Source organism: Hemitrygon akajei, chromosome 2 (genome assembly GCF_048418815.1).
Source record: "Hemitrygon akajei chromosome 2, sHemAka1.3, whole genome shotgun sequence".
In the NCBI taxonomy this organism is placed as follows: Eukaryota; Metazoa; Chordata; class Chondrichthyes; order Myliobatiformes; family Dasyatidae; genus Hemitrygon; species Hemitrygon akajei.
In genome coordinates, this window is record NC_133125.1 from 156,059,494 (window position 1) to 156,075,736 (window position 16,243).

The window sequence follows — 16,243 nt, forward strand, 5'->3', positions numbered from 1 at the left end:
CCGCACACTTACTTTACCCAACCTGCAACAGACTGCAAACTTGGTCAAGCAAATCCAGTTCAAACCTGCATCCACTGGATGCTAAACACTGTAGTGGTCATAGGACGCAAGGTGGCAACTTGTTCAGTTTTTCATGAGTATACTTGTTCTGTCTGTGCCTTTCAGGCTGGATTTCCGCAGCCTTGTGTTTTCTAGGAAGATACTGTGTACTTGGAAGTGAGCTTGTCCTCAGATTGGATTGAGAGCAATTGGGATGAGAAGGGATCAGGGACTGTGGAGGTTGGAGCATTTCAGAGAAAAAGAAATGCTTCATGACAAAAGTTACTGCTGTCTAGTAGTTCCAGTGGATATCAGTGCGTGCGTACGTGTGTATGTGTGTGTGTGTGTGTGTGTGCGTGCGTGCGTGCGTGTGTGTGTGTTTATATGTGTACAGAAAACAGAATTGATTTAGATAGTTTAGCACCTTTTCTCTTTTTTGATTTTTATTACACATTCATAGGAAAGCTTTCTCAGACTGTTCCACCATTCAGTTAGATTATGGATATTCTGTTCCCTGACACCATCTGTCTGCCTTGGACCCGTTTACCAAACAAATTATCTTGCACTCATAGTCAGCTTGTTTTCTCTTGGGTGTGATCGCAATGGACACACTGCTGTGCTGTGTTAATTCCGAAGCTGTGGATGGAATTGTGATTTTTCTGTGATTTTTGCACATCTGCACCCATTCCTTCCTTAGTCTTGCCTTTAAACCAGAATCTAGTCCTGATAGGTTTGCAACCTATCTCGAGTGCTGTGGCATAAACCTAGGCCAATGAGCCCAGTGGATAAGCAAGGTTCACCACAAAATGCTGGAGGGGGTTTACAAGTTCATTCCATTAGTCTCTTATCTGTCTAGTCTTATATTTCTGTCTGTCTGCTCTCCCGTTTATAGATGTTCTGTGTCCATCCCTTCTTTCCCAGGCAATTTGCCTCTCTTCCGCCACCACACTACCTGTCTCTATCCATCTATCTACTCTATTTATCTGTACCCACCTCTCCAAGTAGCCAGTGAATTCACAACACCTAAGTTTCCATTGCAGCCTAACTCATTGCCTATGTCTCTGACTTTCTACTGCATTTATTTTTCACCGTGTCCTCCTCTATTTATCACTAGACCAATCCATCTATTTATTGCAGTCTATGCCTACATCTATCTGAACGGTTAGTCACTGCAGAATATAGAATTATTTATCCGTCTGTATACATCTATAAATAGAGGGTGTATTACTGCACTGAGGGTGGACCCATTGCGTCAGAAAGCTGTCAGATCAGTATTATATGAAATCTTCCAACTGAGAAGCTCAGACTCCAGACTCTCCGTCAAGCCATTCAAAACAGACCTCCTGTTGCTAAAGACCAGGGGAAAAAGATCACTTGTCTGTTGTGTAAAAAGAAATACTTGGATCCCGATCATACTTTACAGGATAATCCTCCTGGGAGGAAAATTACTGGATTGGCCCAGCTCCCTATTCCACAGCACCCAATTTTGCATTCTATTGATCTCAGTGGTTGCGGGAAGAGTGGGAGAAGGGAATGTGATTGGCCATGAGGTACAATGTCATTGGTATTTAATGAACAGAACTAGTCCAGCAATCTGCTACCTAACATCAGCCTGCATACTTTCCATCACTGCTTTGGAAATGGCTGTTGGCTCGGCCTCCATTGCCAAGGAGACAAAGACGAAGGTGGCTCCAATTCTGTGGTCTAGATGAAGTTCATAGGTAAAGAGGAGAGGGGAAACACTGGCTAGGGGTTTTTAAATGAACCTCAAGATTGAGGTAAGGAAGATCTGCTCAAAGTTTCGCTCCTGTACAATAAACGTCAACCCCTTTGGGACTGAACATAATTGAGACTGCATGAGAACAGTTATATTTGTTAATTGGTTTATTATAAAGCTGAGGATTATTAAGCGATTGGTCAGGCTGCATATGGAGTATTGTGAAAAGGGAAAATTGCAAATGTCACTCCACTCTTCAACAACGGAGAGAGCCAAAGAAAAGAAACTATAGGCCAGTTAGTCTGACCTCAGTGTTTGGGAAGATGTTGGAGTTGATTATAAAGGATGAGGTCTTGGGGTACTTGGAGACACATAATAAAATAGGCTGTAGTTTGCATGGTTTCCTCTTGCCTGACAAGTCTGTTGGAATTCTTTGAAGAAATAACAAGCAGATTAGACAAAGGAGGATTGGTTGATGTTGTGTATTGTATTTTCAGAAGGCCTTTGACAAGGTGTCACACATGAAGATGCTTAACAAGCTACAAGCCCATGGTATTACAGGAAGGATTCTAGCATAGGTAAAGCAGTGGCTGATTGGCAGGAAGTATAGAGTGGGAATAAGGGGAGGCTTTTCTTGCTGGCTGCCGGTGACTAGAGGTGTTCCACAGGGGTTTATGTTGAGACTAATCCTTTTTACGTTATATCAATGATTTGGATGAAGGCATTAATGGCTTTGTTGCAGAGTTTGCAGATGATATGAAGATAGGTGGAGGGGCAGGTAGTTTTGAGGAAGTAAAGAGGCTACAGAAAAACAGACAGATTAGGAGAATGGATAAAGAAATGGCAGTTGGAATACAGTGTCAGGAATTGTATGGTCATGCACTTTGGTAGAAGAAATGAAAGGTTGACTATATTCCAAATGGAGGGAAAATACAAAAGAACTGAGGTGCAAAGGGACTTGGGAGTTTAAGGCTAATTTTCAGGTTGAGTCAGTGGCAGGGAAGACAAATGCATTATTAGCATTCATTTCAAGAGGATGAGAATATAAAAGCAGGGATATAATGTTGAAAATTTATAAAGCACTGGTTAGGCCCCACTTGGAGTATTGTGAGCAGGTTTGGGTCCCATATCTTAAAATGAATATGCTGAAACTAGAGAGGGTTCAAAAGAGGTTCACAAAAATGATTCCAGGATTGAATGGCTTGTCATATGCAGAGCTCTGGGCCTATATTCACTAGAATTCAGAAAAATGAGGGGTGACCCAATTGAAAATATTGAATGGTGAAAGGCCTTGATAGAGTGGAAGTGGAGAGAATGTTTCCTATGGTGGAGACGCTAAGACCAGAGGACACAGCCTCAGGATAGAGGGGTGTCCTTTTAGAATGGAGATGAGGAGGGATTTCTTTAGCCAGAGGGTGGTGAATCTGTGACATTCTTTGCCTCACACAGCTGTGGATGCCATCTCTTTATGTATCTTTAAGGCAGAGGGTGATAGATTCTTGATTGGTCAGGGCATGAAGGGATACAGGGAGAAGGCAGGAGATTGGGGCTGAGAGGAAAATTGGATCAGCCATAATGAAATGGTGGAGCAGACTCAATGGGCCAAACGGCCTAATTCTGCTCCTATATCTTATGGTCTTATGGCATCAAAGATTATGGGTAAAATGTGGTTGAGAGGGATAATAAATCTGCCATGGTGGAATGTGTAGTAGACTCAATGGGCCGAATGGCTCCTATGCCTTATGATGTATTATTGCCTCATGTACCGAGATGCAGTGAAGAACTTTGTTTTGCGTGCCAACTATACAGATCATTTCAAAGCATAAATATGTCTAGGTGGTACAAAGGGAAAATCAATAACAGAATGCAGAATATCAAAATATTGTTACAGAGAAGGGACATTGCAGGTGGGCAACATGGCAAGGTGGATTGTGAAATCAAGAGTTTACCTTTATCGTACTAGTGGTCCATTCAGTAGTCTTATAACAGTGAGATAGAAGCCTAATGCTTTCTTCTGTCCAGTGGAAGTGGTTGGGGAAAGGTGATGAGGGGAAAGAAAGAATGTCTTCTGGTCTGATGGTCTCATGGATATGCAGCCTGGTGACTATTTCAGCAGCAACTTTGGCCAAAATAGCCAATCAGAAATTTAGACATGTGCTGCCCAAATTTACTGACTATTCATTCTTTCTAATCCAGTTGAATCAAAATTACTCACACCCTGGCGAGAAATCAAAGCAAAGTCCCTTAGTGATATTAGAGAAAGAGGCAGCTTTGCCATGAAGACTTTGTGGAGGGCTCAAAGATGGAAAAATCAGAGATTTCCCAGCTGAAGGAATATTGAAAATGAGGAAGCCATTAGCCAAAGAATTTCTTGCCCCAAACTATTTGTGCATGAAGTTACATGTCTAAAAGTTGATTCTGTTGGCTTGTGCTAAGTTGCAGCTGTCTAAACTGACTGTTTTATATTTTTGACATTCAAATTGAGCTGACCAGTACCTTGCTCAGAGCCAGGTCAGAGTTGGAGGGTTTGGGGGACATTGGAACCTGGCAAATCTGAGATAGAGTGTCCAAGAGGTTGGAGGAAGAGAATCTGGACCCTGCCAATATTCTGATGATGCTGGACTGAGACGTGGATATCATGTGGATATATTGTAGAGTGTATCACCATCTGAGACTCTAACAATCTCAGAGTCAGGAGTGGCAAAGAGTAGGGGCTTCAAATTCATATCAAGGTAGAGGTAAACAGCAAATCAGAGTGGAAGGTTTGGGGTGGGCTTGTTGCTGTATCAGGGAAGGGAGAGACCAAGAATGGATTAACTTATCTGAAAGGATTGTTTATGTCATTTCCAGTAGACAAGGATCTAAAGCAGCACAAAAGAGACAATAAGATCAAGAATAAACATAATAAATTAAATAAATAAGATAGCTTATATACATAGATTGATTGTACGTCCATAAAGTGATTAGGCGCAAGAGTGTCTAGACATAAGGTGACTGACAGGAAATTATAAAGTGGTTGTAGGGGCTAAGGATGGGTGGTTTGGAATGTGAAGGTGTTGAACAGCCTTACTGCTTGGGGAAAGTAACCTTTTGATTCTGGTGGAGTTCCATTCCAACATTACGCTGGGAACATAAGTGTCCCGGGATTGCCCAGTGATGCTCATTCCAGAGTGCAATTCAGTAGATTAATTGGCTGCTGTCAATTACCCTGTGTGTGAGTCAATCTGGGAGGAACTAATGGAAATCTGGGGAGAATAATGCTGTTCAAATGGATGCTTGATGATTAGATAGACCAAAGGATCTGATTCAGTTCTCTTTCTTTCTGTGACTCTTACGATCCATAATAGAAAAGCACAGAAGAGAAGAACAGAGCTATTTCAAACCTTTATACGATATAGTAGGAGTTTTGTGAAAAATGCTGGGTCCTTTGCTCTGGAAAAATTATCAGGGTATTGGAAGCATCATTTGTATAAAATTTCGGTTATGTGAAACTCAGAGTGTTGTATCCATTTCTGGTCACTGCATTACAGGATGTCTGTGAAGGGTTGTGGGAGGATGCAGACAAGATTCACCAGGATGTGACCTGGATTAGATAGTATTCACAACTTTTAGCAGAGAGTGGGCAAACTTGGATTGTTTCCTCTTGGATTGTTTCAGCTGAGGGGAGACCCTTTGTTAAAAAATGTAATTTTTTTGGAAGATTGGAAGAAATTCTGTCCACAACAAGATGACTGGTAACTGAGGACACTGTCCTAAACATTAATAAAGAACCAAAGTCCTGATGTAAAGGAATAAATTTGTTCTGGAAAAGGGAGTAGGATAAAAATAGAATTGGATGTGAATTTGATTAAAAGGAAAAATTTGCAGGGGCATGGGGAATTAGTGGAAAACTAAGAATAACTCTTACAACCAGCCAATAGAGCCAGAGTGGAACCACTGGCCCCCGGCATTGCTGTAATATTTTATAAGAAGTCATTAGTTCGTCTTTTATCAACTTTTTCTTTAAAATTCATCATTATTCCTCTATCAGCTGTGTTTCCAATCCGTAAACTCTAACGGTGGTGGCATAACATGAAGTACCTTATCTCTCTGTTGACTTGTAGTGTGAACGTTGCTCTTGTCATACATATCAGAAGCTTGAGAGCATAGGTTTAAGGTGAGAGGAGAAAGATTTAAAGGGGATCCAAGAGGCAACTTATTCACCTCGAGGTTGGTGCTTTTCTGGAATGTGTGGTTAGGTGCATGAGTAGGAGGAGTTCAGAAAGATATGGGGCAAATGGGACTAGCTTAGATAGGAATCTTGGTGGGCATGGATGAGGTTTGCAAAAGGGTCAGTGTCCATGCTGTATGACTGAGACTCCATATCCTCAGCACCTTGTCTGTTTCTACAATAACATCCCAAGTGACAAACTTCCAGTCAAACGTTTAGTTCAGTCTCTCTAAACTCTGTTGTTTCTCTTGGTCTGAGTCATCGCACCCTGGCCTTTTCGATTGGATTAAAACAAAGTCATCCTGTGCTTTTGACCTTTTCATATACAGAATGCATTATTGCCATTTATCATCCCTTCCTAAATTTTTTTGAAAAGATGATGATCATTCTCTTTCTTGATGGATATAGGATAATCCAGGATTTTGACTGAGCAAGGATCTTTGTCTAAGTGGGTGTGATCCTTTGTGATGTTCCTGTGCATTTCCTATCCTGTCCTTCTAAGTTGCACATTTTTGGAGTTTTTGATGTCGAACCCTTGGCAAGATGCAGTAGTGCATTTTGCAGCTGGTTGCAATGCAGCAATGCTGTCCTGGTGAGGTGGATGGTTGCGAATCAAGTAAGCTGCTTAGTCCTGTGGGGGTGGGGGGTGGGTGTCGAGCTCTTTGAGTGCATATGGAGCAGTACTCAATGCAGGCAAATGAAGAGTCTCCAACTTCAGTGCTGATTGAGTAGAGAGTCTTGGGAAACCAGAGTCTGAGTCACTTGCCACAATATTTTTAGCCTTTGCTTGTTCTAAATGCCATGTATTTAAGAATTCGGGTCTATCAAGTTTCTGGTCATTGGTAACTTCCCCAGAATGTTGTTGATGGAGGTTCTGTTGACACGAGTGCTGGTGAATGTCAAGGGGAGGCAGTTGGATTTGATCTTGTTGAAGAAGCTCTTGTAAATGTAACTTCCCCGTGTTCAGCCCTTGCCTAAATGTGGTCCAGGTCCTTCTGCCTAGACTGCTCCAGTTTCTTCCCTGGCTGGCAATGCTGTGTATGCTACAGCTACCACCTGCTATCCTTGCTTCTGACCTTATGATGAGTGCTTGATCACAGAGGAAACAAATGAACATTGCCCCGCCTTTAACCCTGTCCCAAGGCTGCCCTGAAGAAATGCCATGGGGCTCAAGAGATCAGACAACACCATCATTTTTCCCTTGATACTAATTGACTTCACTTTCACTGGGGTGAAATGCTGCCTTGATCTCGAGGACTGCCTCTCTCAATTCATCTCTGGAATTCCGTACCTTTGTCTTTGTTCGGCTGCAATGGGATACGGAGTCAGATAAACCAGGCAGGAGCCCAACTAAACTGCACGTTATTGGTAAGTGCCTCCTGATTGCATTGTCAATAACATCTTCTGTCATTTTGCTGATGAATGTTCATGGCTTGGCGATTGGCCAGAATGGATTTATCTTGCTTACTGTGGGCAGGAACAGACCCAAGTGATCTCAGGGGTGTTTGAACGGCATCGATGCTCTTGACCTATGAGAACCTCCAGCAGATTGTTGCTCCAGCTTCCAGCATCTGCAGCCTCTTATGTTTGGGTGACTCTGTGCTCTGAAATTTTAACTGGAAATTGCTGGAGAAATGCCACAACAGGCACTTGAGAATTAATGAGCTTTGGTCTGTTGATCAAACAACACTTGGTTTCAAAATGTTATGAAATATGCAACCTCTTTGGAAGAAAGGAGAGGTGTGAAATTGGAAAATGCAAACTTAACTTTTAAGGCCTGGATTCAGTTCAAGTCCAGTGTGACAAGGGGAAGGATTAAAGTGGAGGAAAAGAACAGATAGCCCCTCAACACTGTCCCGTCATTCTGTAGAGATATGACAGATACGTAACTCCATGATACTTTGTTAACTAAAGATGTCATGTCATGACTCTTAAAATTAACAATTAGCTGTGCACCAACTGCAAATGTAAAGGTGTCACAGTTTTATTGGTCTTTCTATGTAGAAGCATCAGCCCATAAAACAAAGAGCATGGCTGACCCATTTCCCCTCTCAGCCCTATCCTCCTGCCTTCTCCACATAATCTTTCCATAAGACCATAAGACAAAGGAGCAGAAATCGGCCATTTGGCCCATCGTGTCTGCTCCGCCATTTCATCATGAGTTGATCCAATCTCCCCTTTAGTCCAATTCCCCCGCCTTCTCACCATAGCCTTTGATGCCCTGACTACTCAGATACCTATCAATCTCTTTCTTAAATACACCCAAAGACGTGGCCTCCACTGCCGCCCGTGGCAACAAATTCCATAGATTCACCACCCTCTGACTAAAAATTTTTTTTCGCATCTCTGTTCTGAATGGGCGCCCTGCAATCCTCAAGTCATGTCCCCTCATACTAGACTCCCCCACCATGGGAAACAACTTTGCCACATCCACTCTGTCCATGCCTTTCAACGTTCAAAATGTTTCTATGAGGTCCCCCTTCATTCTTCTAAACTCCAAGGAGTACAATCCAAGAGCGGTCAAACGTTCCTCATATGTTAACCCTCTCATTTCCGGAATCATTCTAGTGAATCTTCTCTGAACCCTCTCCAATGTCAGCACATCCTTTCTTAAATAAAGAGCCCAAAACTGCACACAGTATTCCAAGTGAGGTCTTACCAGTGCCTTATAGAGCCTTAACATCACATCCCTGCTCCTATACTCTATTCCTCTAGAAATTCACTCAACTTTCAGCCCAGTGTGTTCCCTAAAGATCCAGTTTAAAGTTGTAGTCTGTGTTCTGAACTCTTAAAAGTCTGGAGTGAATTTAGGATTGCCCCTCTTCTAGTAAAGAAGATTTAGGGTGATTTGATAATGCTGAATTATGAAGAGTATGATTTATAAAGCACAGGGACTTGTATGAACTGGAACTTAGTGACTAGTAGAGTGGTGGAAATTGAGAAGCAAATTCTATAATAACCTTGAGAAAGGATTTGGATAAAAACTTTAAAGGGAAGCAATTATAGACCCATCAGGCAAGAACAGGAGCACAAAACTAATTGGCACAGCCATCATAGCATACTTAGTAACATCTTCTGCGTTATTTGACTCAATGAATGAAGCTATCCTTTGTATTGTTCTCCTGTTATACCTTGTCTAATGACAGTCAATGGAAATGTATGAAGAAAATGTACTATTCCCCTGGAGCAGTAAATAGCGTCTATTCTGATTTGAACAAAGCATCCGATCCTGTACTATTTAGGGAAAGATGAAAGCTTTTCTCATTCTGAAATTTACGTAATGGAAATGATTATGTTGATATCATAGACACTGGAAGTGGGAACATTCCAGCTGATAGGTCTTCCATTAGTTCTGACCTCAACATTGTGATTATTATGGATGAGCAACTGACAAATCGAAATGGTATGGAAACCCATTTCACCATCCCTTTGCTAGCAACCAATGCTGACTGAACCTACTCCACCTGAGAAAAACACACAAAAACCATGTACAGGATAATAGAGAGATAGAAGATGGAATCTGTGCTGACCAACATGTAGCCATTTACACCAATCCTTCCCTCTTCCCTTTTCTCTCTAGTAACTTCTGAGAGAAGTTACGGGAGTTTGAAAACAGAAATGTCTTCACCACTGCTATCAGACTTCTAAACCATTTACCTCTTCCATATTCTGTGAGGCAGCCACATTCTCATACCTTTAACCCCACCTCCCTCACTTGTTCCTTTCTTGCCGCTTGAGCAGGTCACTTTGCTCTCCTTGACTTTGCAAAACGGTCTCTGCCCCCATTCTGTTGCTCTGTTTATTATCACCATGTACATGGTTTACTCTTTGCGCTTCATATGAACAAGGGATTTCAATGCTCCTGGTGTATATGACAATAACCAAATCTAATTATTAACCCACATTTTATTTCTCCCCACATTTACATCAACTCCCTCCCAAAAAAAAATACTCTACAACTCATCCATATGCTGTGAGTAATTTATAGTGGGGAATGAATACACCTACCCACCACCTTTGGGTTGTGGGAGCAAACCAGGGAACCCACATGGTCCCAGAGAGGCGTGTACAAACTCCACAGCACCTGAGATGAGGACTGAACCCCAATCTCTACCCTGAGGAGGCAGCAGCTCCACTGACTGCTCAATATACTGTTTTCAGGATGTTTACTCAGAACCTTTATAGTGGTTCAGGAAAATTTACTTCATTATATTGTACCTTCCATGTTGAAATTCCACATTAGTCTTTCCTAGATACGATGCATATACTGAGCAACTCTGCTAGTCTTTTGCTGAGCTACCCTACCCTTTGTTACCACGAGTCACCCCAAGAGTACATTGCAGGGCAGCTAGTGAAACATAATTAGGAGAAATATAACAGCTGAATTGCAAACAAAATGCTCCAGCACAAACATGAACATATAATGAAGATAAAAGGTAAGATTTATTTGTCACATGCACACCGAAACACTGAAGCATACGGTGAAATGTGACATTTGCATCAAATAAGCACCGGGTAGCCCACAACTGTTGCCAGGCTCCAACAATTTATGAGCACCATTTGCCACTGTAACCATACGTCTTTGGAACGTGGGAGGAAACTGGAGCACATGGAGGAAACCCACACAATCATGGGGAGAACATACCGACTCCTTAAAGACAGGGGTGGGAATGGAACCCTGATCAGTGATTGCTGGTGCTGTGACGCGATTGCGCTGACGGCTACGTTATTGTGCAGCTCCTGTTTTGAGCTGTTGAAAAATAAATATTGGTCAAGATTTTGGAGATAATCTTCTTTATTGCTCAAGCTTTGGGCAGCCTTTTATGTTCACCTGCTATAGACACACACAGGCTTCCTCGCCTAAAGACAGCAAATCTAATCGGAGTAGATCTTTCAAAGTGAGGGTCTCATTCAGAATGCAGACACTCCTCAAAGCTGGAGCTGCCTTAACCTCTGTTGTTACTGTTGAGGGCAGATGTGAATCTGAAGTGAAGAAATTGAAAGATCAAATAAAACTGACTAAGAGGCAGAAACAACGTGCAGATAATTGAGCCAGGTTCGATGCTGATCTCTGGTGCTGTCTGCGTGGAGCTTGCATGTTCTCCCTCTGACGGTGCTGCCTTCCCCTGGACGCTCCTGGAAAGATATCTCAGGTTAGTAGATTAATTGTCCACTGTAAATTGCCCCTCACGCGTTCAAATTTCAAAGTAAATTTATTATCAAAGTATGCATATGTCACCATATACTACCCTGAGATCCCATTCCTTGCAGGCATTCACAGTAGGACAAAAACATACAATAGAATCAATGAAAAACTACACACAAAGACTGACAAACAAACAATGTGCAAAGGCAGACAAACTATGCAAATATTAAATAACACTGAGAACATGAGTTTCAGAGTCCTTGAAAGTGAGTCCATAGGTTGTGGAATCAGTTCACATGCATGATAGAATCTCTGGGGAGTTGAGGGGACGTGGGGAGAATAAAATGAGTTGTCTGTGAAGGTTCTCAGTCATCCAGGTCATTGTATATCAAGCAGTAGTAAATCAAGGCAACTGAACTTCCTGTGTTGTCTAGTTGTTTCACCACTCATCCGAAGAGGCTTCTTCAGATTTCTCCTTTGATGATAACATTGTGCACATTTTGGACAGGGAGGACAAGTGGTTTGAAAGAGGGGTTAAAGAAGCCACCTTTGTCAAACTGGAAAACCCATCCCTGAACAGAGGGGGTGGGGTACACACCACCTATCAGCTACTTACAATGCAGTCCTAACATCGCCAACCTGGCGTCTTCATAACAGTTCACACCTCCATCCATGCAAAGATAAGACTCATTGCCTCTACGACTCTTAACAACCCTCATGTGATTGCAATACATTTAAACAACTCACAGAGTTTTTAAGCCAGAAAACTACCCACCATGGATCAGAACTGAAGAAGTCTCTTGGATGAGTGTCGAAATGTCTTCCAGACGACACTGTAAGTCCAGTTACCTTGATTTACGACTGCTTGAAATAAAATGAGTTCGGATAGGATTAATGCAAATGGGTGCTTGATGGTTGGCATGGACTTGATGGGCTGAAGGGCTTGTGACCATGTTGTATCTCTCCATGACTCTAGTTCTCTTTCTGGTGGGAGAGGGAATGCATTGATTTCCCTTGAGAATTGATAATGGGTCCAGAACTTTTTGCTTTGAAGATGACAGGATGAATTCAAAAGGCCTCTTTTATGCAGGAGACGAGAAGCATAGTATACCGGAGCAAATCTTATAAAACTGTAAAGGATGAGAAGTTTTTGTTACATGGAGACCCTGAGCAATTGTGTTCTCAGAGTATAGAAGACAATAAGAAAACTCAATGAAGTATTCAAAATCATGAAGAGTAATGATGGAGTAAATAAGATAAATCCACTGTCTTGAAATAATCAAGGATTTGGATTTAAAGTGTTTGGCAAGAGACAGATGCGCATTGAGGAGACTTGTGAATGTGAACTTTCTGAAAGGAAATAAGGGCAGTTTCATCAATAAGTGCTAATGCAGTGGAGCAGCTCCCAGCTCCAATAACACAGGTTCAATCCTGATCCCAGGCTGCCGTGTGGAGACTGGACATTCTCCTGGTGACTGCATATGGGTTTCCTCCGTGTGCTCTGGTTTCCTCTCACAGCCAGGAAGTGTGCATCCTGGCATGTGAACTGGCCAGTGCAAATTACCCTGTGTGTGTAACTGTGGTAGAATGTAGGGATTAGGGAGTGGGGCAGGATTGATGAGAATATGGGGAGACGAACAGGAGCAAGGACAGGTTTAGTGCAAATAGGAGCTTGATGGTTGGCAGAGACTCAGTGGGCAGAAGGGCCTGTTTTCATGTTCTGCGTACCTCTCTGATTCCATGACTTTCAGAAGGGAGTCTGAAGACCCATGGAGAATGGAAAGGATAAAGGAATAGTTGGTTAGCTCTTTGGAAATGTTGGGACAGGCTGAATAGGATTGATTTCTTCTCCCCTGAAACAGGTGGGTAGGACCACATCCACATAAAGCCGGGGCATTGTCCATTGTGAGAAAGGGAATCATTTACAATCTTATCGCATGTTCACTAAAAAGAGAATGAAAGTAATCTTGGTGAGTTATGAACAGCAGAGGAAAACAAATATGTTAAATCACTTAACGATGCATGGACTGGACTGAACATTCAAGAGATGTGCTTTCATATTTTGAGTTAACTGGTGGACCTGAGAACCTGGAAACATTGCAGGAAAGTGAAGATGTTTTTGATAGATCCAAGTTACAGATTTCATTGCCCATCCCCAGTGTATGACACAGACCTACCAGAATGATGGTATTCATTTCTATTGTCCCAAGTAGGAGAACATCATACTCAGTTCAAGTGATCACACTTTTGCTACTATGGGTATTTTTAAGACTCATTTCTACAATAGTTTGGCATTAATTTGACAGGATTGAATAATATTTTATTGTTACTTCCATTTAGTCCATATCATCTGACATTTCCATCTTCAATTACCTCAAGTCAAGTCAACCTGTAGCTGAATTTAAAAAAGATCAACTCCCTCTATTTCATCTTGTTGTCATTATGACAACCTACCCCATAATCTAAGCCTACAGTCATGGAGTTGCACAGTGGGTCCGTTGGCCCACTGAGTCTGCACCGGCCACAACTATTCACTGCTCCTACACTAACCCCATTTATATTCTCCTTCCCATTTCCATCAGCACTGTCCAGATTGTACCACACCCGCAGACAGTTACAAAGTCCAATTAACCTGCCAATGCACATGCCTTTATAACTGTATGTCATTTTTGTGTATTTATGTTCTGTGTGTTGCATGAACCCATCTCCTTGAGATGCTGCTGCAAGCAAGTTTTCCATTGTATTTGTACCTCACCGTACTTGTGCAAAAGTGAAAAGGCTGGATAGAGTGGACATGGGGAGGACATCTCCATCTGTAAGTGAGGCTAGGACCTGAGGGCACAGCCTCAGAATAAAAGGATTTCCCTTTAGAACAAAAATGAAGAGGAATTTCTTTGGGCATAAGACAGAAATCTGTGGAATTCTTTGCCAGAAATGGCTGGTGAGGCTAAGTCATTAAGTGTATTTAAAGGGCAGGTTGATAGGTTCTTGACTAGAGAGGGTATGAGGAGGAGGCAGGAGAATAGGGTTGAGTAGGAGTAATAAATCATTCATTAGTGAATAGCAGAGCAGACTCGATGGACTGAATGGCTTCATTCTGATCCTGTATCTCTTATATATCAATAAACTTGATTTGATTTGAGCAGAAACCTACACAAACACAGGCAGAACATGCAAGTTCTACACAGACAGCATCGGAGGTCAGGAGTGAATTTGGGTCACTAGCGCTGTGGCAGTCAATCTACCAACTGTGCCACTGAGCCAGTTCTTTAACTTTGTTCTCTTGTTCCTCTTCAGCTGTCAGCACTCTGCTGGTGAAAACATCAGAGCAAATACAAATAAGTTAATAGTAAAGAGTCAGGATTGATATAAATGATGTTAAAAACTTGTCTTAATTGTAGAAAAGAAAAGAACCTCTGGAGGAGCTCAGCATCCAGGCAGCATCTGTGGAAGGAAATGGACAGTCTGCATCTCAGGCCAAGTCCCTTCACCCGGACTACTTGTAATACCTAAGCAGCACACACAAAGTGTTGGAGGAACTCAACAGGCCAGGCAGCATCTGTGGAAATAAATAAAGTGTTGATGTTGTGGGCCGAGAAACTTCTTCAGTTGTAATACCTATTCATCAAGAATTTGAAATCCATTTGGATTTCTATATAATCTTTGCTGTCATTTGGATTAATATGCCATTAGATTCCCATGTTGGACAGGCTTTACAGTCTGAAGGTTATAAATTCAAGCCCCACTACAGAGGTACAAATGTACAAACTCAGGCTGACAATACAGAGCTGTGCTATCAGGTCACGCAGTAAAATGGGACTCTGCTGCTCAGTACACATTAAATGTTATATCAAAGAATAAAGAGTTCTTCTCTGTCCACGCCAGAATTTATCTCCTAATTAATATCGTTAAAACAAATCTCTGGTCATTAACACATTGTGATTGGTGTGACTCGCTGGTTCCCTGAGCCCTTTTCCCAGCCACTCATCCCCACCTCCAGGCACTTCCGCCTGCAAGCATAGGAGGTGTAACACCTGTGTCCCTCCACCTCCTCACATTTCACCATCCAGAAACCTAAACAGCCCTCCAGATAAGGCAAAGATTCACATGCATCTCTTCCACCTGATTTTGGTATTCGCTGTTTGGCCTCGTCTATGTCCACAAGACCAAGTGTAGACTCAGTAACTGATTTGCAGAGCACCTATGCTCTGTGCTTAAAGGCCATCTTGAGCTCCCAGTTACATGTTATTTCCACTCCCATTCCCATTCTCCTAATTCTGCAATGACCTGCTTGTCCTCAGCCTTCTCCACTGCCATAGTGAGGACCAAGGCAAACTAGAATAACATATTTGCCTACAACCCAATGGTATGAATGGCAATTTTTCTTATTCAGCAAACCCACAGCTGTGTGTTCCTTTCCCACTCTCACTGATTGACCCAGGTTCTCTCTCCGTTTGTCACTTCTCCCCTTAATACCTACCCCCCAACTAGTTCCATTAGCTTATCATCCACCCCCAATCTGGTTCCATCTATCACCTACCAACCTGTGTCTCACCCACCCTCTCACTTCAATATACTGGACCCTCCATGCTGATGCTGGGTCTCGGTCCTCAATGTTGACCATCTCTCTGCCTCTGCAGATGCTGTCTGACCCACCACGTTCTTCCAGTAGTTTGTTTGTGCTCCTGATTCTAGCTGTCTGTGGCAATGAATTCCACAGATTCATCATACTCTGGCTAAAGAAAATCTTCCTCATTTCTGTTCTAAATGGACATTCCTCAATTCTGAGGCTGTGCACTCTGGTCCTAGACTCACCCACTACAGATACATCCTCTTCACATCTGCTTTATCCAGGGCTTTCAATATTCAGTAGGTTACAATGAGATTCTACACCACCCCCCCCATTCTTCTAAATTCCAAAGAGTACAGAGCCAGAGCTAACCCATTCTGTTAACCCTTTCATTCCTGGGATCACTTTCGTGAACCTCCTGGTAATGTTCTAGGAATAAGAGTCATATTCAGTTCTGAGCTGATATTGATTTTCTAATCTTCCAAGTAAGAAAGCAGAAGAAAAACAAGTATTTTGTAAGATAATAGTTCAATCACTTTCCTTGAAACTCCTCAAAATCCG

General features: G+C 42.3%; 1 protein-coding gene across 1 annotated transcript in view; it reads left to right on the forward strand.

Annotated features, from left to right (window-relative positions):
* Positions 1–15,928, forward strand: part of LOC140717149 (ras/Rap GTPase-activating protein SynGAP-like) — a 683,169-nt gene extending 667,241 nt beyond the window's left edge. Inside the window, exon 19 of the mRNA XM_073030475.1 lies at positions 14,514–15,928. Within this exon, the coding sequence (XP_072886576.1) occupies positions 14,514–14,618 (105 nt within the window). The 3' untranslated portion in view covers positions 14,619–15,928. The remainder of the gene's footprint in view (positions 1–14,513) is intronic.
* The last annotated feature ends 315 nt before the right edge of the window (positions 15,929–16,243 follow it).